Source organism: Rhineura floridana, chromosome 3, assembly GCF_030035675.1.
Source record: "Rhineura floridana isolate rRhiFlo1 chromosome 3, rRhiFlo1.hap2, whole genome shotgun sequence".
NCBI classification, from domain to species: Eukaryota; Metazoa; Chordata; class Lepidosauria; order Squamata; family Rhineuridae; genus Rhineura; species Rhineura floridana.
In genome coordinates this window covers 103461567-103484889 of record NC_084482.1, presented here as the reverse complement: position 1 = coordinate 103484889, position 23323 = coordinate 103461567, and the positions used below count along the sequence as shown (strand labels likewise).

General features: G+C 41.3%; 1 protein-coding gene across 1 annotated transcript in view; it reads right to left on the bottom strand.

Annotated features, from left to right (window-relative positions):
- Positions 1 to 23323, bottom strand: part of CATSPER3 (cation channel sperm associated 3) — a 28296-nt gene that overhangs the window by 4610 nt on the left and 363 nt on the right. The window contains exons 2-7 of the mRNA XM_061613402.1: positions 19460 to 19667; positions 18194 to 18347; positions 10247 to 10486; positions 4716 to 4898; positions 3847 to 3987; positions 1660 to 1779 (exon numbers count right to left, since the gene is read on the bottom strand). Of these exons, the coding sequence (XP_061469386.1) occupies positions 1660 to 1779; positions 3847 to 3987; positions 4716 to 4898; positions 10247 to 10486; positions 18194 to 18347; positions 19460 to 19667 (1046 nt within the window). The remainder of the gene's footprint in view (positions 1 to 1659; positions 1780 to 3846; positions 3988 to 4715; positions 4899 to 10246; positions 10487 to 18193; positions 18348 to 19459; positions 19668 to 23323) is intronic.

Below are 23323 nucleotides of genomic sequence, written 5' to 3'. Positions count from 1 at the left end.
TTTATTAGCACTGACAAGAAAAAGGTAATTTAAAAAATATTTACAGACTCAGAATAAAATCACATTTTTTGGTATGAAATAAGACCTGGGCTAGAAAGATCACGAGCTGCTACCTTTTGTTTTTGAGTTGACACAGTACTCGCTAATCACAGCTACATTAAGATCCTGGATCCGTGAAAATCTTTTTTTGAATGGGGCACCAGTCGCTTCTCCACTAGAGAAGACCAGCAGAAATGGCTCTAAAACTAAGAGTGTCTTGCTCTAGCCTTTCTCTTTGTCTAATTGATTAAGTCTGCTTTCTTAAGTATTCATCATTGCCATCACTACATTCATTGGCCAAAAACACTGAAAAGTGGTAGCAGGCTAGGTTCTCACAATATAAAAGAGGGAAATGGCCCACACGTTTTGTCTCATATCTCAGGTTCTATTAATAGTAGAAACTTACTATTTTTTTAAATGAAAGTTGGGAATCTGGGGGTTATGATTCCTCTGAGGGAAGGGGAGACCTGCCCCCCTGCAGGCCCCATCCCCTGTTAATTTTAAATGGGCCTTAAAAACCATTTTTTTCATCTTGGCCTTGGGTGGCTAATCTAAGATGGTGAATGCTGTTCTTCAGAGTTAGGTAGATTACTTCTTTGTCTGGTATGCTGACTAGTATATTTTGGGGACAGAAGTGGATATTTTAATTGATTTAAATGGTTTTATTGCTGGATTTTATGGACGGGTAGTTGCAGGGCTGGAGCCAACAGATGGCCAAGTTGGGCCCTGGCCAAGGGCCCCTGTGGCCCAGAGGGGCCCTTCCTTAGGGTGGGACAGATGATCCGCAGCAGCATCAGGTTGCAGGACTCAGTGACCCAACAATGATTGCACAGAGGGATAAGCCCACCTACTGTCACATCAGCACATCTGCACAAATGCCCCACACAGATATGCCATCATCCAAGATGGTGGGGGGGCATCCCTAAGGGGTTGACCCCCTGTTGCCACCTTGGATAATGGCAGACATGCAGGCGCAGCACATGGTGTTTGCATACTGAGGCACTGACATGGCAGGTAGGTGTGACAGGCGGGCTTATTTAAATACCGTGCCGCCTGTATCAGGCAGGGGTGTTCGGCCTTATGCCGCTGCAGACCCGGGGCAGGCTAGTGCCCAGAGGCCCAGTCATACCTAGCACCAGCCCAGTGTCATCATATATCTGCACTGAGAAGCAATTTTGCCTAAAAAGCAGTCCTAAATAAAATAAACCATGGCTAATTTATTCTGAAGATGCAACATTCACAGCCATAACCTACCAAAAAACTAACAGTTGAATAAACTTGGATCATTTCAATAGGCCATTTAGATTTTATAGCTTAAAAGGTAGGTATATAGTGTTCTCTATGGGCCCAATAAATATTGTCTTGCCCTGCACCCCACAGGGTGGAGTATAGCTGCAGCCAAGCCAAAAAGAACTTTTCCAGTTTTTAAGCTAAACAAACAATTTCAGTCTCAGCTTTAAATGGAATGAAATTCTAAAACTTGGTGTACTTTTAAAATTCTCCACAGTTAGATGGGTTGTTTTTGTGGTCATTCATTCATCATGAATTAGGGAGGCTAGTTAATAGAGAATCATCAACTAAAAATTATACTGTTAACGTAACGTAACACAGAGTGCTAACCTGCTGACTCAGCAATTCATTTATTTCTTCTTGTTGTCTTCTCAAAATGGCCTGCTTCTTTGCAATCAGAGCAGCTCGCCTCTGTGCTCTAAGCTTTTGTTCATATTGCTCAGTTGACTCCTGGGCAAACCAAAGCAAAGGATGACAGATGATCCTGAGAGAGAGCTCCTGTTTGCTTACTACGTTGGAGGGAAAAATTATTTCTCAACCCAGTAAGAGAATAAGGCATATGTAGTTCCTCTCCTTACGCCCTTCCCTGCCTTCTTAGTGCATGGTCAAGGTGATCCTCTACCTTGACAACCCATTCATTTACATTTATTAGTAGTAGACAAGCCATGCTAGAGCTACAGGAATATTTTGAATAGGAGGCCCGTCTGTAACAATACTTCATGCCAAAGCCATGATACTTCACTCTGCAGAAGTAAAAGCATCAAGTTATTAAAAACAATTGTTCATATACACTTTTGGCATTAAGGTTTGTCCCACAGGACTTTTCTGCTTGCAGAAGGACAGTGACAACCCTTGGCAAACCTAAATCATGTGTGTCACTATATTCAATCTGCTCATATGGCTCATATTCAATATAGCTCCATCATATGCGAATCTCTTTATGGGTAAACTGGAATAGGAGATCCTCAAAAAGACCATTAACAAACCACTAATATGGTGGGGATACATTGATGACATTTTTATGGTCTGGACAAATAGTAAAGAGAGTTTAGAACAATTTAAAAATTACATCAACTCCATCCATCCATCTATTAAGTTTACATTTAATAGTACAAATGACAATCCGCAAATCCCTTTTCTTGATGTCCTTCTCACCACTGAAAATAACAAAATAGCCACTGATCTCTACAGCAAACCCACTGATGCCCACACCTATTTAAACTGGAAATCCTGCCATCCTAAGCATATAAACTTGGAGGTCGCCAATTCATAGGGTCGCCATAAGTTGTAATCGACTTGGGAGGCACATAATAACAATAAAAGCATATAAAGAAAAACAATGTGTATAGCTTACCTCTGAGAATCAAACTTATTTGCAACACTGAAGATAAATACCAGAGAAGGATCAGTGAACTTAAAGAACACCTTCTTCTGAGAGGATATCCTCCACATATTATCGATTGCAACATCCACCAAGCCTCCATTCTGTCTAGAGAAAACCTCCTCCATCATACTGAGGTTTCAAAGAGCAGAGAGCAACGAGATTTCCATCCAGCATCTCCTATCACCGAGCAATCAGAGAGAGCTACCCATTGCTGGCAAACTCTGAACATCTTGCTAGAGCCATCAGCAGGCCTCCTGTTGTAGCATTTCGCCAGCCTCCTAATTTGCGCAGACTGTTAGTGAGAGCTGTGCTTAAGCCACCTGTCACCAATCCTGGGTCTCATCCTTGTCATTCCAAACACTGTATCAGCTGTGTGTACCTCAGGGAGACAGCTACTTTTACAAGCACTAGGACAGGCAGGACCTATTACATCAAACAGAACACCACCTGCAGGTCCTGCAATATAATTTATGTCATCAAATGCAAAAGACCAGGATGTCATATCCAATACATAGGAAAAACCACAACTGACCTACGCACATGCTTCAGAAACCACAAATCGGCAATCTTGACCAAAAAAAGTGGAGCAACCAGTTGCAAAACATTTAAACACTGAGGGTCACAGCCTGTTGGACTTTTCTATAAAGCTATAGAGATGCCAACAGATCCAGCAGCATTGACTAAAAGGGAGAACTTTTGGATATACTCTCTGGACACATTGGCACCACATGGCCTGAACCTGGAGGACAGTACCAGCATTACTTAGCTTCTGCAAATGAAGCCCCTCGGAGCATTCCATCCTCAAAGCTCTATAACTGCCACCTTGGTAACAGCATTTGTATGTTAGCAGCTGATGAAGGTGGAAGCCAAAACGTTTTAGTATTACAATAAAAACCTCTGTTTTGTTAATCACAATTATGTGCAATATATAGATATGCTTATCTTGGGCAAAAATTAAATATAGGAAATGGACTAAAGTTCACTCAAAAAGATGTTTCCAGCAGGGCAGAATTTTAGTCACAACTAGTTCACACACACAATAATTTTTTGGGGACTTGGTAAGTGCCCATCATCAAACAAATGGATGTATATAGAAATAAAATGCCTACCTCCAGCAAACAAAGGCAAGTTACCTGAATATCAATAATGACAACTCCAATAAACATATTGAAAAACACAAAAAATCCCAGGAGAATGAAGACGATTGTGAATGTCCGGCTTGTAACAAATTTTTTGTCATCCAGTTCATCCTGCAAGTCTGTCCAGCCGTCAACCTGAAAGATCATCAGATCAGTCACTAAACTCTGAAGAAGAAAGTCAAGATTTATATAAATTGCCAAAATTTGGCTTGAGATTGTAAGACTTGGATTATAAAGTTCATTTCATTAACTCTCTTTGTTCTGCCGCTGATCTTTGTGTGTTTGCACTAGAAGTGCACAACAATCAACACAGAAAAAATAAAAGACACTTCGTGTTTTGTTTTCAAATAAGACACAATAACACTGTTCTCAAAGTCTGTCTAGATGTTATGGGGAATGTTGCAGGAAAGTTAGGATCATTAGTGAAATCCTAAACAGGGATAACAGCAGAGATGAGATTCAAGCTGCACTACCTGTAGTCCTCTGAAAAACAAAAGACATACTCAGTGTTCAGTGACATAATGTGATACCTGTATGATTTGCCTCATGAGGCAAATAACTGCTCTAGAGAGGCTTTTTTGATCAGAAACACAGGGGCAAAGGCTTAAGCAGCCAGATCCCTGTTCCTGATCTAAGTAGACCACTCTCTGCAACCATCTTTAAAAAAGAAAAACTCTGCAAAATCACAGAACTATTGTCTCATCTAGTTGCACTCTGAAACAGCATCTACTCAAGTCAATTTCACCATTACATAGAACTAATGTAGAAAAAAGTCCTCTTGGCTTAAATATCTTGTCCCAAGTCAGGAGTGTCAGTAAGCACAGTCTGTGCTACAAAATGGAAACGCTTGAGGGGGAAATTACCGTCACTAAACTGAAAAGAGTGAAAAAGGCAGCTGCCAGTGTGCCCCAGTTATGTGCGTCTCCTCTTTCAGGGTCTCCATACAAACCGTGACCCAAAATTGCAAAGATAAACATTAGCAGGAACAACAAGACAAGGACGTAGATCACATTTTTTGCAGTTTGGCCCAGGGCTGCCATCAGGATCTGAAGAAGGGAGAACAGAGATAGGAAAGAAAAGCAAGTGAATACAATTTACTTTATGTGAAAAGTGTCCCAAATTTTTTAAAAAATGGAGGAGGAGGAAGTGCAGGTGGGGATCTCCCTTTCCATTTCAAGCAGAGATACTGTTTCATCAGAGGCAGGGCATGCCTTAGCATGGACAGATGCACCTGAAAGAACCAGCATTCCTACAGTCTATTTCAGGACTTCAGCCCACTTTTGGATTTGATAACTGATTCCAGAGGACCAAACCAGAACACACAAAACATCATTTATGAATGACTTCCATTAATCTAAAAGGGTTGCTTTTGCTTGACCCTTTTCCAGTCTCTGATCATGGCTTGGGTCAAATTAGGCTTCCGCAAATGGAAAGGCTCCTTCCATTCATGGATGGGACCAAGATCCAACAAAAGAGCCAATTTTCACCAATTTCCACCTTTCCCTGTATGCTGCCTCTCCTGCTGCTCCCCAAGCCCCCTGAACAGATCTTTGGGAGTGCAAGGGGCTGCAGGGGAAGAAAGAATAATTGCAAGTTGCTCCCCGCCTTCTGCTGACAGAAGCATCTTGTGAGCGCAACTCCATTCAGGGAAGGCTCCTACCATAGCAGGAGCAAACTCAAGATCCCAGCCCATGTCTATTTGACAGGCAAAAGTGACAACATTCACACGAGTATCATCTATCAATGGCACCATGTATTTGTGTTTTGTACTCAAGAATAGCTTCCTATATACAATATGGAATGGATGAATCAGTTTGAGATGTGGCTGCATCTGGAGTTACTGATGCAACTTATGAGTCCTTCTACAAGGCATGTGAACTGCCAAGCTGATGATAGCCTTGATCTAATGGCACAAAACAAATTCCTTTGCCACCCAAAAGATGCAGATCAGCATCTTATCCTGGCTTTGCAGAAGCCCATTAACCAAGAACTGACACCTAAACAGATCAACAAATGGATTTTGGATCTAAAGTATGAGACAGTGTTGGCAGCCACAGATGTTTGTTTTAAAAGAACCAGCAGATTGTATAAGAGCCCCTTTGGCATTTGTATTTGGCATCTGTATGCTTTTTGTAGTGAAAGGAAGGCAGACAACCCAGTCTTTAGTCAGTCTCTAGAGTAATATAATACTCAAGCAGTGCAGTCTTCTGTAGTTTTGAGTTAATAGAAATGTTTGTGATCTTGGCCAAGCTCCATGACCAACAGTGTGACTTAAGTGGTATTCCCAAGTCAGTATTCCCATCAGTTCCTCAGAGAGTCTAGTGTACATTCTGATGTAATTTGTAGTACTTTATATGAGTTCATTCTGTTTAGAGTTCTTACCCAGTGACCCTGTGCTTTTCAGTGTTTCCTCTAGGGACATATTAAGCAGGAGTTCTCGTAGTGCAAAAGACCAACAAGATGCATCATCTGCTTCACAATAAATGTTACTGATGCATTAGTCAACTGTACAATAGTGGCTTTACTATGGAAGGAGGGGTTCTTGAGAAGTAACTACTTCCTTTTTAACTGTGACAATCCTATGTGGGGTTGAGAGATTACTACTTCCCTTTTTACTGTGACAACTCTACATAAGATTAGTAATTTAGGTTAGGAAAAGAATCAGTTACTCCAGCTAGTACTAAGCACAATGTCTTATATTCAGAGAACTGCAAAGAGAGTTCTGCTTATGCAGTGAGGCTACCTTTTCTCACCTCCCTTGTGTTGATCCTGCTGAAATCTACTCCTGAGGGTTGGGTGACTTTCAGGGATGGAGCATGAAGTGGTGAAAAGACTTGGAACTAGGGGGAAATTAGCAGAAATTGCCTTCCACTCATGCCAGTGTGTTGTTTAGATTTAAACCTCTATACAAAATATTAGCTAACTTCACTCAATGGATTATTTAGACCCTGTCCACACTCCAAGTAACAGATGGGCAAGGGGCAGGGAGTTAATATCTCCCAGTTTCAAACTATTCTTGATCTAGCCATTTCATACTTCCTAACTTCCCTAACCTAGGTGTCTCAAGGTGTTTTGGACTACAATTCCCATCATTCCTGACCACTGGCCACATTGGCTGTGGCTGATGGAAACTGTAGTCCTGATCATCTGGAGGGCACCAGGTTGGGAAAGTTGCATAACAGAGTCCCACAGGACATTACAGGAATTGGGTAATCTGTGTATGCTTCCCATATCCCCGTCAAACCATGTCTATTCTTCTTGGTCATAAGTTCCAAATTTGCATTCCTTGACCGTCTGGGAAAGGTATGCTGGATATAGACATGAGCTTCCCTTTACCTATAATAATGGCCTGGCATTGGTACCTGGATGCACACCAAGGGGAGAGAGGGAAAGAGATCCCAGAGTGGCTACAGCATCCACATGGGGAAGGCTCATATCTCTAAAAGTGCTATGCAAACAAATAAATATCATCCCCCCATGGGCTTAGTGCCCTACAAGATGAAGCTCTTAATCATGCCATTAGAAACTGGTCCTCAAAATGAGAAGGAACAAACCCATTTACACTCCACAGCACGGAACATTTTTATAAAGCTATGAAATGGTGGTTCAGTCAATCAGAGCTTTAGATACTGTCTTTAAAAAGTTAACCTTCCTTAAGGTGAAGCCACTAGTAGGGCTATAAAATGCTAGTGGTAGCAACTTGCCAGCAAGCACCCCTTGTATACTTGCCTCCAATAACTTTGCTATTCTCATCCATCTTTACATTCTTCATCTATGCCTTCAAAAATTTACAGCAGTTCCTACCGTTAAGTGACGGTTCTGTGCCTCTGAATCTTGTAAACTATGTAGAAATTAATCCCCAATACATCATCTTAAATGGCAGTTTTAAGGGCTTGGCATTCTAAACATTTATTTTCAAACCAAAAGACAGATAAATAGAGCCTACATCACCACCAGGATTGTGTCTAACAGAACTTCTCTGTGTCAAATGCCAATGAGGAAAATATATTCTCAAGGTAGAAATGTATTGCACTAAGGTGGAAGGCAGGAAGTTGTAAAGCGTTTGGGTTGTTGTCTTTTAATTAATAAAAGGGAATCATATTAAGAAGGTGTTACATATTTTTCAATTCCATTTCTCTGCTAAGAGGTAATTTAGACAGCAATTAATATATTGTAATGCACCTGCAGAGATATGCAACCTCCCACACCTTCGGGGGAGAAGGATCTCAGTAATGCACAAAGTTTGTTTTTTCAAAAATAAAAACTGCTTTCCTTAGGAACACAAGGGAATTGTCACACTACTTTGTGTCAAAATCCCATCAAGGTTAATATTTTACTTGTGCCGTGGTCAAGGACTTTTAGAGGAAGATGCAATAGACCTTCCAATGAACCTGGATGGGATGCATTGCTCACGGAGGAATCTTTAAGCACCAAGGAGATAGCCTGGACCTACTGTAGGGGTGCTCTGCAGCTGAAGGATTCATAGAGCCACAGGTTGCATGCCTACTCAGAAGTAAGTTCCATTGATGTCAACCTTGGGCACACTCCAAGGTAAGAATGCATCAAATTGTAGCCTGAATGTGTTGCTTTTTCCCCAAATACTAACTTGGTTTCAACATTACATAATTCCATGAGCTCAGATTTACATCAATGAAGTGGTTATTTTTTTATTTACAAAACTATTTGTGCACCGTTACTAGGTGTCCATTTTTTCATTCAAATGGTTTGCACTTGGAAGCCTCTCTACCCTATACAAGCCCTGACATTTGGATTGAGGCAAAGGCGGTTCAAACTAAAAACTAGAAACAGGGAGTCAATACAGCCTTGCAAATGCATTTACACAAGTTACTAGCCTAGCAAAATTCTTACTAGCCTGCCCACCCACTAGTCAATATCTATGAATGCAAGACTCTTTGTTTCACTCAATCACATAGCAACTGCTGCTTATGATCCATGCCCTGCTGTAGCAGAATTCTTACAAAAAAAGGAACAAAGATACAGAGAACCAGACATCACAGTGTACAAGGAGAGATTTTGTTAAGATATTTTTCAGAAAGACTGGTGGTTTGTAAGAATCCTGAGTAATATTGGATAATGTGTCTACTGTTTCTATTCAATTCCACTAAAAAATCATACCTCTGGTCTGTGTTTGTGGCTTTTAATCTGAATTTGTGTTCTTGGTTCAGTGATTGAATTTTATGTCTCCACTTGTGTCCACTGGGTGTCTAAAACATAGGACTAGGTGTCCATTTGGACACACAACTATTCCTTAAAAATTGATGCCTTGTCCATCTATGTGACAAACAGGATTCAGGCAAAAGAAGGGAACATGAGGCACACATGCTCCCAGTAGCTTCCTACAATGGGGTTTAGGGAATTTTATAAAAGGATAGCTCGCCATGTCATATACATAATAGCCACTATAGGTTGTATCCAAAGTAGTGCTGAGTAAATTGTTCTGTCAGTGTAAGGATTTCTGCTTGTTCAACAGAACTTTCTTCCTCCCCCCCCATGTCCCCTACATCTGTTCTGTGGAGTAGATTGGGGGGGCACGGGGTGCAGAGTACCATTTTGCAAGGAGAAATCCTAGTGCTGATGAGATGCAATAGTTGACTACCTCCCTATAGGTTCACTTCATGACATCTGCATTTTTACAATCTTAAATTACAGACACATGAAAAGTTATTGGCTGAGAAGATTAAATTTAAATTGCCTTTGTGGATACAAATGAAACAAAAAGAATGCAACAAAATGATCATTTAATTATAGTTTTCCAAAACACGTCTTTCCTCAGATGTATATTTTAGAGTTTCAGCTGTAAAATGGGCAAGCCCTCCTCACTGCATTTCTGTGCAGACATTACCCATGTTAATAATTAGGAATATTGCCTGATCCTGACAACAGATGTCAGCAGTGAGTATAACAAATAGGCCAGAATCATTGGAGCTTACTTCTGCGTAGCGATGTATAGGATTGTGCTGTTAGTCTGAAATGGACACCATTTGTTTCCTTCCCTCCTGATGAAACTTGGGGCCAGTTTAAATGCATAGGAATAACATATGCTTCCCCACATTTAACATGAATCAATCAATCCTTGTAATGGAAAATTAACATGAAAGAAGAAAAAATACAATCCATGCTAATATCTTCTATGCACAGGGAGGTGTTTAAAACTGAAAAGATAGGGAAACATTCAAAAATGCAGTTGCTGCCTGCAGTTTGAAGTGGTACAATTCAGGAAAGGCTCTGCAATGTGCTGTTGCCACACATTTGAATCCCTTTTGAGTAAAACAGAATGGAACTAATCCTCAGTGGGGGAAGAAAATTTCAGTTCAGAAAATAAAGCTGTATTTATAACAACTTTTTCACCACTAATGAAACCACATTCATTTACCGTCATCCCTGGGCTATAGTAGATAAGTTTGAGGACCCGGAGCACCTGGAATCCTTTCAGCATTGTTGCAGTATGGTGCATTTGAGGATTGGTTCTATCAATGGTGTATGGGAGGTAAGCTATGAAAAGGACAGCAGCATCAAATCGTTTATAACCGTCCTTCCAGTAATTAATGGGATCCAGATACAGGTCCATCAGAAACTCTGAAGTATAGATGGCCAAAATAATCAGATCTGCCACCTGAAAAGGAAACGAAGTGCATTGTTAGAAGGAACCTTTTTTGTGATTGATTTACAAGGGAATGTTTAGTTGTTGCTGAACAGTAGTAGTGGCAAATTCAGAAGTGCAAGTTCATAATAGTCACAGCCACACCTCCTTCTAAGATTATAGAATAATCTGCCTAGGCTTGAATACTGCTTTCTGCTTCTCTGTCACTGTCACCACTGACTGTCCTTTTTCACTGTCAGAGATACTGCTTGAATTATTGAATTCACTGTCTACACATTTCTCTCCTGCTACCAAACTGCTTGATGACTTGGATGGGATGCGATCATTGGGATTCACTGTCTTTTCTGCAGTTACAGAATTCTTACTCTCCACAATTTGGCTTTTTGAAGTAAGAACTCATAGGAACTCCTTTCACTCTGAATGGCTCCAGTCAGTAGGAAACATGAAAACAAGTTTCTTCTCAGTGGCTAACACGCTCCCTTTTCATTCTGATGGGCTCATAGGACGCTGGAGACATAGGGCCCCTGCTGGGATGTGACTCCCCCAAAAAGTAGAGGGTCCAAGACCCCCTGAGACCCTGGACAACTACACTCCTGCTGCTGAAATCTCCTGCATTTGGTAGACCACAGGCTCATTGTTTGAGAAATAAGGAACTTTAGTTTAGATACATGCCCATGTAAGTTATATAGGGCCATGCTGAATATTTGCTTGCAAGTATTTTCAGCATGATGCTTTTTTAGGGGGAATGAAATGTCGCCTCTCCTCCAAAGGTACTTTATTTCGGGTATATTTCTCTCTCTGCTGGCAATATTTCTCTCTCTCTAACTGCATGACTATGACCCCATCCAGTCATGGATCACGTAATGAGTATGACGACACCATGGCACTACATGGTTAGATCTGGCTGTATGATGTTACAAAGCCAATTCAGAATGGGGACAGCAAGCAATGACCTCGCTAAATAGTAAACACTTTTGCCACTGTACACAGCCTCCCCAATAGAAACAGGAGGTCTTTTCAAAGTTTACAGATAAAGCTGTGCAATCAGGGGCCATTTTGACTCAGTCCTAATCTTATATTGGAATGGTATCAACTATACACACACATATACACATACCTGCTATGGTTATTCTTCTCCATTTGTTACTTTTACTATGCTACTTCTATGGTTGTGGCTTTCAGTAATGTAATAAGGAGTAATATTAACAAACTCAATTCAAAGTGCTGACACTGATTGGCTGAGTGTGTGTGGCAACACAAGATTATTTGTTTTTCAGGTATGATTTGTTTGTTAGGGAATGGAGAAATCTAAGTGGTTAGGAGCAAACCTCATTATGGGCAGAGAACTGGAAGGTCCAGAAAGATAAGGGACAGGCTAACTAGAGACAAGAATCCTAAGGAAGGATCCAATGGAGGTGTTGCATGTCACCCCAATCTCTGAGCGGTGAGATTTCCAGGGGTCCCTGCGCTCGCCCTTGGTTTGGTTTCCTTGGGAAGGTCAGCGGAGACTGTGGTGTCTTTATGAAATGTTTATTTACACACATTCCAACCTGAGCTTAGGATGGAGGGGCTCAAGGCATCAGCAGTCCAATATCCAGCTTTTCCATCAGAGTTACAGGAGGCGTCCTAAAGCCATGGTGCAGAGAGCCAGTCTCTCTGCCTGCTTCCAGTTCCCAGCCTTTCCCAGACACACTCCAAACACAAGCCTCTCCTTGGCCCCAGGAAGGGGGGCGAGGCTCTCCTGAAGAGTTTCAATGACAAAAGGATCTCCCTGGCCCATTCACCAGTTGATGGGCACCTTATAGACCCATTAACCCACCTGGCCACTCTATTAGATTAACAGAAGAAACTCAACTGACCAGCAGAGTGGGTTTCTCACCCCCCCAGGCACAAGTCTCCAAATCAGAGGCTGGAAGGGGACTCATAGGAATTATCCATCTCAACCCCCCAAACTCACAACAGAGGCAATGGCCCTTGAAAGAGGAAAATGGAGAAAGGCAGGAGAAGGAGGAGGAAAAAGGCAGAGGAAATAGAAAGTGAGGCAAGGGAAGGGACCCTGAAGAAACTTCAAAGAACCTAACATGAGGAGGGAGAGAGGATTGCTGGGAAAGCTGGTCAAGAGGCAAGTTGGCTGAAGGAAATGGGACAAACTAGGCTGTGGCCAGAGAAATATGAACTGAGAAAGAATGGGTAGTGAAGAGACAGGAGATTTAAGAAGGAGGACATGGAGAGAAGGTAAGGCTGCAGCTGGTAGGAATGACACAGGCAGGTAGGAAGACTTAAGGCCATAAGGACAGTAGACCAGGGAGCCAAGGTGACACAAGTGTGCAAAGTCTAGAGCAGATGTAACTAATATGGTGCCCTCTGGGTGTTTTGGACTACAACTCCCATCATTCTTAAGCAGTGGCCATGCTGACTAGAGTTTATGGGAGATGTAGTCCACAACATTTGAAGGATACCATGTTGGCTACAGCTGTTCTTGAATTTATACTTTAACAGGGGATTTCTGCCGGTTGTTATATCTGCCATCATTATAGCATTGTGACCTCTGAACCCTAAGGGGGCAATTGTTATGGAAATTTTATATATATATAATATATATATATATATATATATATATATATATATATATATATATATATATATATATATATATATGCAGAGATCGACAGCGGTCTGAGATGTGTGTGCGCCAGTGTGTGTATTTACCTAAGTAGCAGGCTTTTACCCTGCATTTAGATCACTGAGATTTAAGACTTAGTAAAATAGGAAGAAGCTACTTTATTTATAGAAATACATAGTAGATAGGAAAGGTATACCTAGTTCTACCTAACTAACTAAGTTGGAAGCTCAATGACCAGGTTTCGGAGTTGCCCTCATGGCTCAGGAGAGAGAGCAAAGACAAAGATGTCTCCTCTCTCCTCGGACAGTTGAAGAAAAAGACAAAGGAAGGAGGGGTAGGTCAGCTTCTCTGAGCATATCAGTTTACAAAGGAAGGAAGTTAGGTAGAGAACAGCACAGGTAAAGTAGGCAAGCCTAGCCAGCTGGAGGACCCTAACTCTATCTTCCTTCTGGAATACAAACAAAAGAACTCAAAGAGGAGTTGCTCTTGCCCCACTTCCAACAGCAATGAGGGCCAAAGGAGTGATGGAGTGGATGGGGCTGAGTTTCACATATTGATTTGAAGTAACCAGCCAATTATTTAGCAGCAGGCTCCCAGCAGAATGTATTTAAAGAGCTTTTCAGCCTTTAGCTTGTTCATTCTTATAGTGACCTGTGTACTCTGGTATTCAAGTTTAAGAGATGTCACAGAAATTGAGGGTTGCATCATTAAACAGTGCACACCTCTTAAAAGGACAAGGTGTTTGTACAGCAATGAGTATACAACCTATGCACAGAACAGATGAACATGTACACAAATATTTTGTTGCTTATGCATATGTCTAGAATCTGCATTTAGCTGTAACATCTTGAAGAACACAAAATCCCTTGATGACCTGAGAAATGAACAGATGTTTCCTGGGTCTAGGGCTAAATATAACTTCAGTATACAAAACTATATATTCCAAGTCTACACACGTTCCATGTTACAGATACATGATGTTGTTCAGCTTCCTCCAGTTTCAAAATGTGTATTAATGGAAAATACACACGTATGCACTCATCACGTGATGGGTGCACCAGGGGTCCCCAATGTACAATCCTTGGGTGTCAGCATACCCACCAAGACCACCTATGGTACCTGCAAAAGGTCCTGTGCCTTTTTCTGCTTTTAGATGTGACAGCCACTTTGTGTGATGCCATGCACCCCATGGCAGCCATTTTGTGACTGGTGCCCACAGCACTTTCTCCAAATTCCAGGTGCGCCCATTGGCCCAAAAAGGTTGGCTACCCCTGAGGTACACTATGTTTTCTGAACAGAAAAAACTGTGGAAAATTTGTTTTGTGATGAGTCGTGGATGTGAAGATAATCAGTAGACTGATCAGTCAAGACAGGAATCTAATAGTAAAAACATATTTAATATTGGTTTTACTATTATGACAATTATTGCATATAGGGTATAACTGATGTATTCTTTCTGGGAATGCAGTACAAGTAAGGTCATTAAAATGCAAAACACTTGCACATTTCCCTCAGTGCCCAAAGTATAAGTAGGGCTTGCAAACTTCATTGACTCTCATTCTCAAAAACCTGACATTAAAAACAAAAGTTTTAAAGTGCTGAATGGACTTCTTGACATTAGCCAGACTTCCTATGCTTCCATGTCACAGGGATATATAATTAAAGCCCAGAGTTTGTGTACAGTAGCTGACTTCATGTAAGTTAAGACATTCAAGGTGTGTGAAAGATGTGTTTCTCAAGAGGAAGACTAAATCATGAGAGTGATTATTAATATGTTCATTTCAAGTTCAATATATTATCCAGGCTTGATTGTAAATCAAGAGCCCTACAAGTACAATCAAATCCTCAGCAGGTGGGTACAGCACTAAAAATACTGAATACTAGGTGCAGGAAAAAATATCCGTCAGATAAAAGAGGTTTCCAGCATACTAAAAGTGCAGTACACCACCAGCTTTGTGGACTATTTGGGATTTGTTAATACGGTACTAATTCACAGAGGATAAGGCTACCAGTGGTAGTAGTCATTATGAATATATATTATCTCCAGCATCAGAGGCTCTGAATCCTACTAGCTGAGATCATGAGCAGGAGAGTGTTATTGTGGATTTGTCCTGCCTGTGGGCTTCCCACAGTTACCTGAAGCCACTGTGTGAACAGAATGCTGGACTAGTTAGGCCTTTGGTGTGATTTAGCAGGGTTCTGATGATATCCTTATGACAGAATGAGTATGTCATGTAGGGGATGGGATGATAGGTGATTTGGACTGTATTGACATGACAGCAACTTTGGCAAGAAATCAGCTATTGAGATTAGGCAACCAATGTGAGGAGTCCTGTTGCTGAATTATGCAGCTCTTCTGCAGTATTTGTAGAAGTCCCAGTTTTTGCAATAGCACATGTATGTGCATGGTAGAGGGATGATAGGTAGGAAAAAGGGGAGCAGAGGAGAGACATTGCATTTCTATTCCATATTATGGCAAAGCCTTATCTTTCTGCCTCTAGGTCCTTGTTCTAACAATGCCCCAAAGTAGTCAGAAGATACAACAGCTGTAGGGCACTGCTGATTCCTGCACTCTAGGGGTTTCTGAACTGGGGAATTGTGTGGAAGCCACATAGGAGAATGAGCACGAGGCCAACTTAACCCTGTCTTTAGGAGTAGCCCTCCAGATGTTTTGGACTACAACTCCTATCAGCCTTAGGTATCATGGCTAATAGGGATGTTGGTAGTTGTAATCCAAAACATCTGGAAGGCACCGCTTTGACTACCCCTAAATTTCCTCTGCTGGGCAGTGCCGATAGTAAATTTGAAGATTCGGTAAAGACACATATATATGACAACTGGTGGAGTTTCATAAGACTATATAGTAGATGGTCTAAGAAATGCCCATCGCAACTGTAGAGACAAGGCACATCTTGAACCGCACATGCAAAATGTTTATACTTTCTGTTTATTAAAATGCGTTCAAGGAAATAGGTTTATCAGTGTTGACTGTAGAATAGTGCTCAGATTTGTTCTGTTACATAATTATGGTAACTCCTCCGTTAACAAATCCTCCAGGAAAGAATCACCTTTTAACAAAATATTTTTTGGGGTGTGGAGGGCATGCAAACTCTGACATAGTCAAAATGTGGCTCCTTGTCTACTGGATTGTGGCTGCTGCAGACACCTCTCACGTGTGGCTGGGATGATGCTCCTTACCAGGTGGCGCAGATGCCTCTGCAGTAAACGGTGCTTTGAGTGCCATAGAAACACTGTTTACTACAGATGTGTCTGCTCAAGTATAGGGGAGGATAGCACAGAGAGGAGAGAGAGAGAGAGAGAGAGAGAGAGAGAGAGAGAGAGAGAGAGAGAGCACAGTGACAGGTGGTGGTGGTGGCTACCCCTTGCCTGCCTGATCGAGTGTACGAACTCGAATGGTCTGTATGCAAGGCTTACCTGAGCTGGTTGTTTCATTTCAGACATGTGAATTGTAAGTTTTGAATGAAAAGTTTGTTGAAAATGTTGAACTGCTCTTTTTTGTGGTGTAGGAACTTATTCCTGTTCTTTCCATGTTATTCCTACTTCTGGTGCCAAAGTTTCTGTTAAAGAAGTAATGTTCAGGAATGCATCTACTTTGTTAACTGAGGTATTACTGTATTATGATTTGAAACAATATTGATAGGTATATGTGAATATACCAAGCCAGATCTTTCTCCCAACATAAATCATATTTTTCAATAAAGTAATGTAAAATATTAAAACAACCAAAGCCAGCACATGAATATTTTGGACTCCACAAACTAGGAACACCATTCAGGATCAAAGGTCAGACTGGAAATATTATGGTCTACCACTACCTCATTGTTGTAACTTCTACTACTTAACTCTTTTGTTAAATATTTGTTACCTATCCCCCTCCCCAATTCTGTCCTCTCTCTTCAATGTTGTTCTCTGCTCAACTTAACAGTAAGCTTTCTGATCAGTGAATGTGTCACTTCTGTGTTTACTGCTACGGTAAAATTGCATCAGTTGCAGCAGCAGTGGTAGTAATGAGTAAAAAAGCTGCCATAATGTAATGGTTAAGTGCATGAATGGGGACTCTATGGCTCAGATCTATCTGAGTGACCTTAGAGAAACTGCTATTTTGTACCCAACACCATCAGTCTTTGGGGGATTTATTTATTTATTAATTCGATTTGTTAGACGCTCATCTGGCTGACTTCCCAGCCACTCTGAGCGATGTACAATACAGCATATAACACATCAAAATATCAGGAACATCAAAAAAGTATAGCAGTATAACAATAACAATATAATTAAACATTGTCATGGAATCAAGTTCAGAATACAGTATCAGGGCGCCTTGCTTGTGTCAATCCCGAGGGTGCGCCTTCAGATAAAAAGGTCACGGGATAATAATAATAATAATAATAATAATGCCCTACTTTATACGGCATTCTAAATATTACTGGGTTGTCTTCAAGTAAGTCCTACTCAGAGTAAATCCTGTGAAATTAATATTTAGATCCTCCGTGGCGCAGAGAGGTAAGCAGCGGTAATGCAGCCAAAAGTTCTGCTCACGGCCGGAGTTTGATTCCAACGGAAGGAGGAAGTCGAATCTCCGGTAAAAGGGGTTGAGGTCCACTCAGCCAGCCAGCCATCCATGGTCGGTAAAATGAGTACCCGGCATTCGCTGGGGGGTAAAGAAAGGCCGGGGAAGGAACTGGCAATCCCACCCCATATGAACGGTCTGCTTAGTAAACGTCGCAAGACGTCACCCTAAGAGTCGGAAACGACTCGCACTGTAAGTGCTGGGACACCTTTACCTTTTTTATTAACTTCAGTGGGTCTACTTTGAGTAGAACTTCATTGAATACCACCCTCTGAGATTATGTATGTGAAAAGCCTTGAGTACTTAGATCCTGATTCAGTTAGTCATGGCTAACAGTGCAATCCTGCTAGGTTCAATGGGACTTACTCCCAGGTAAATAGGTACAGGATTGTTTCATTGTTTGAAATACGTTAGTCACAATTCAATTGAGATTTTCGGCAGGGCTCTGCCACAACAATCAAAATGAAAAATCCACACAACGACAGTAATCCAAGAGTTTTGTTACCTCCAGGAAGAAATGTGACTCATAGCGAACTTTATAATCTGTTTCTATAGCCAAAAATATTGCATTGATTGTGATGGTGCTGATCATAATTGACTTGAACAGAGGATGGTAGAATAATGTTTCAATGAATTGATATAGCTCAGTGTCTTTTCTCCTGGGAAGACAAAGATTACAAATGTATAAAACAGAAAATTCTCATTTATCTAAGCTGTCCAAGAGATATGAAAACCAAGTTGCTCATTTAAACAAACAAAATCTAAATCAGTTACTCATTCAAACAAAAACAAATTCATACCATGCCTCAGTGGTAGTTATGAGAAATCCTTTGGATTTGGACACGGTTGCTGGGGCAGTTAAACAGGGAGTTAGTCACTGGATATTTGAGAGGCACCAACAGAAAGCTACATCCTGAGCAAGGCAACATTTTTTGGATTGCCATTCAATTGGGTTGATTCAGAAACAAGAGAATTCTGATTTAAACTTGGAAAATAATAGGTCATGTTTTCATTGCTCAAATGGCCACCTGTAATAGTCTAACAGGTCTCTTTCTCCTCCCCCTTCTTCCAAATAGGCACTTTTGGAGAGGAAAATGGACAGCAAAGAAGTGGCACAGGTGATTTGAACATTTTGAATCCCATGGTGAAAAGCCAGTGAGTGCTTAACCGCAGGCCCTCCCTTAGCATTTTGCCCGGGGCAAAAGCATAGTTGCCCCCCCCCCACATTCTTTCTCTCTCTATATATCCTTTCCTCCAGGCAGCGGCAGAGGCTTTGTATTTCGGCTGCTAGGAGCTTGCGGCTGCGGCTCCCTTTTTTGCTGCCTTTGTTGGTGGCGGCGGCTTTGTATTTTTCGGCTGCGGCTCCTTTTTGCAGCCTTTGTTGTAGACTCGCTTAGCGTTTCTCGCTGCAAGGTTTTCTCCTTCCTGGCTTGCTACAGCGACCGTCAGGAGACCACTGCTGCACCTCTTCGTGGCTCGTTTCTACACTCCCCTCAGGACACGGCAGCTGCTTTTATATGCAGATCACCAAGCGTGGGGCCCCCCAAAGCGCAGGGCCCGGGGCAACTGCCCCGCTTCATGGGGCCTAAGGGCAGCTCTGCCTAACCACATCGTTCAATCCTAGGAAAAGATGTTCCAAATCTTTCTCATTCTGAAGGCATGCTGGGCCAACCATATTTTTGTAGATTATATGTGTCAACATTTGTGGAACAGTTTCAGAAGAAAAAGGAGCATGTGAAGTACAGCTAAAAGGACCCAACTGAAATCTTACCTGTAGCCACACAGATACTGTTTCAATTCAATTTGAGATCCGGACTTAAAAGCCTCATAAGACAGCTTGTCAATAAGCCGACGTTCTTCAGGCAAATCTGTAGTCATTTTTTCAAATATTTGGCACCTACATAAGCAGTTACTTTTTTCCTCTAATGAAACACTGGAGACCGGAACAAAAAAGCCTAGTTGAAAAAGAATGGCATGTTCTATGTGGCCTCACTTACTTTATGAGGTCACATATAGTTCTAGAATGGCATAGCCAAGATCTGCAATGAACATGCATTCCTATTTGAAACAGATGTATGCAACTAATTAGAAGAAAATAGCTACTACATGAAAGATATGGGGACCACAGTAAAATGATGCTGAACGTTTTAGATCAAAATCCAGAAATTCTAAGCATGTTTACTTAGAAGTTCCATTTTAAAAATAGGACTTCTAGGTACTTATGTTTAGGACTGGAATATTCAGTCTCATTCTAGACATGGTGGGATCCCAAAACCAGTTTCATCTGTTCAAGAAACTTTTGATTTCTCAAAGATTAGCACTCCAGTGCCACACGGCAAACTACCTTTGCAACTAAGGCTACTTCCAAATATAGTTTATGACATGACATCAGAGTATGCTGTGTGAAGGGGGGGGGAAGAGTCCAGAAATAAACACTGCTAGGCATGCCTGAGCCCTTAGATATGTATATGTATGTGTACTGCCTTCAAGTCGATTCCAACTTATGGCAACCCTATGAATAGGGTTTTCATGAGGCTGAGAGGCAGTGACGGGCCCAAGGTCACCCAGTGAGCTTCATGGCTATGTGGGGATTTGAACCCTGGTCTCCCAGGTTGTAGTCCAGCACCTTAACCACTACACCACACTGGCTCTTGAGCCCTTAGATAGGGCTGTCTAAAACATTTTGCTCCATGAAACAGGGCCCCAGATGTTGCCCCCTCATTAGGGCCAACACTTTTTAAAAGTCAAGCACCAAATCTTACTGTCATTTGCCTCTCACACACACATGCAATGTGGTGCTGCCTGAAGCAAGTTGCTTTAGATGTACCATAGGCAATGTTATAGATCCCATTTCAACTGAGATTTATTTGGAACTAGGCCGAACTCAAAAAGTCTTCAAATGTGACACTTTCCCCAATGGATGAAGAAAAAAATCTGCTGTCACATCCCCTTGTGTCATGTTCTTGCCTAAACTACATCTCCAGCCTCTTTATGCTGCCTTAATGACTGCTAGTTAATCTCATTTCTCCCTCCCCACTAACTACCATGCATGTCATGCAGTTGGTCCAGTCAGTCAGCTTGCCCAGCCTTGCCTATAGATGGTCATACTTTCCCTGCAATGCATAGGCTAGCAATATGGTTGGCCATGAGAGGGCCTTCACAATGGCAGCCCCCCATTTGTGGAATGCCCTCCCTGGTGAGGCACATCTGTTTTCCTTCATTACATTTTATTATTTATTTATTGTACTTATATACTGCCCCATAGCCGAAGCTCTCTGGGCAGTTTACAGTTATAAACATTCATGAAGAAGTTAAAAGACATGTCTGTTTTCCCAGGCATTTGATGACTCTTCCTGGCATCCTTGAAATTATTAGCTGTGAGAGTATGTGTTTGTTTTAAAAATTGCTTTTAAGTCTTCTTTTGCTGTTGTTATGTGCCTTCAAGTCAATTTCGACTTATGGCGACCCTATGAATCAGTGACCTCCAGTAACATCTGTCATGAACCACCCGGTTCAGACCTTGTAAGTTCAGGTCCGTGGCTTCTTTTATGGAATCAATCCACCTCGTTTGGCTTTCCTCTTTTTCTACTCTTCTGTTTTTCCCAGCATTATTTTCTTTTCTAGGGAATCATGTCTTCTCATTATGTGTCTTACTGTTTTAAAATAATTTTCATTTTAACTGTATTGTTTTACAGCTTGACTAGATCCCCCCCCTCGGGTTCCTTTGGGAGTAAGGACAGGAAAGAAATTGACAACAACCTGCCTGAGGTAAATTTTGCAAAATGGGAATTAGACTAGAAGTGCTAAGGCAGCCGAAGTAGGGACAGGATAGATCTGTTTTTCTATTAATTTTCCTTACAAACATAGGAGAACACGCTGAGGTCAAGGGGAGGAGGGGCAGAGAGGAATACTGAATGAACTCCAGCCCAAGAGCAATCCCTGTCTCTGTGGCCAAGCATGCAGCAGGTGCTAAGCTAGAAGTCCTCACTGCACTATATTTGACATGATTTTTCTTTTTGAATTTTAAACAAAAGAATTCAATCCATGGCAGACAGTGGTGGTGATACAGTATAACTGACTTCTGTCAGTGCAAGGATTTACACTTGCACGACAAAAATCCCCCCACCTCCCTGTGCACATTCTGTGGATTCCCCAAATCTGCTCCAGAGGGTTGGGGGAAAACCCCAAACAGTTTTAGGGGAGGAGCAAGGAGAGGAAGCTCCATTTCACTAGCACAAATCCTTGTGCTGATGGAAAGAGTAAATTGGATACCACCCATAGGCAGTGGCACAGTAAAAAAGACAAAGTATTTGTGTGGTTTTAATGATGAAGTCTGCAAGGAAGACACATTCAAAAACTGGTTTCACAGTGTCAACACAATTACAGCAGAAAGCACTCTATGCCACCATTTGAATTAAATATGAGGGAAGAAAAAAGTGAGTAGCTATACAGAAAGCCTAGAACGCAAAGAATTAGCAAGAAAGAATGCCACGAATCTCATCATTTTTTACCAAAAGAGACTCATCCCAAGAAAATCTAGTGACAATAGCTGAAGTGCAGTAGATTTACCACAGTATTTCCCACCATTTAAGTTATGCAAGCCAAAACTGCAAAAAAAAAATGCTTCCAAGCATATTGCCCAATTCTGAAATTGCAAAAATAAAGTTGAATAAAATTTAGAATCTTGAATGACTAAATGAAAAAACTAGTCTCTTTCACACTTTCCATTCCTATGTCTAATGCATACTGCAAGAGAGTTTTCAGTTTAATGGCACAACTGTGAACCAAGGACAGAAACAGACTGAGTTGATTGCATCATGAAGGTTGAGCTGCAGATGCAACTGAATATTAGCATGACCCGTGCAGAGTTTTTCAAGTTCTTCAAAATGAACCACTGAGTGCCCTATTGTAGGGTAGAAGGGCAGAATAGAAATATTTTAAATAAATAAATAAAATACTTTTTTCATTGAAAAATACTTTGCTGCAGTGCACTGCTTAAAACCACACAAATACTTTATCTTCTACAGGTATTTTAAGAAGGTTGTCTGAAAAATGGACAATGTTTATTGACTTAACTCAATCCCGATCACCAACATTTCTTAACCAAGGTTGAATCTTCGCTGTTCAAGATTCGGATCCAATATCATAAGTAAGTTAGATCAATTCGTGCCGTGACTGAGGGTAATCCCAGCTCAGCTCTAAGATGTGCTGACGGAGTCCCCGGGGGAAGACCTAGCACCAACCTCATAAAAGCGTTCTGAATTGACTCCAATTTAGTTCCTGCTGCCAATCCCCATAATTCTGCACCATATAAAATTTTGGGGAGAAATTTAGTTGTTAAAATTTTTATCATTGGCATAACAAGTTGACCCCCTTTGGTAAAGAAAAACCTTTTTGCTAAGCCTAGGGCGCGTGTTCCAGCTAAGGTCACTGCTTTTAGCTGAGAGGTCCAGGATAGGTTGTTAGACAAAAAAATACCCAGGTATTTAAAAGAAGATACCTGGTCAATAGGGATCCCATTTAGTGACCAATTATTCTTTACTTTCCTGGCTTTACCACATACCATAATTTTGGTTTTAGTATGACTGATCTTAAGTTTCTGCGACTGACAATACTCCTCCAATTTGTGGAGCAT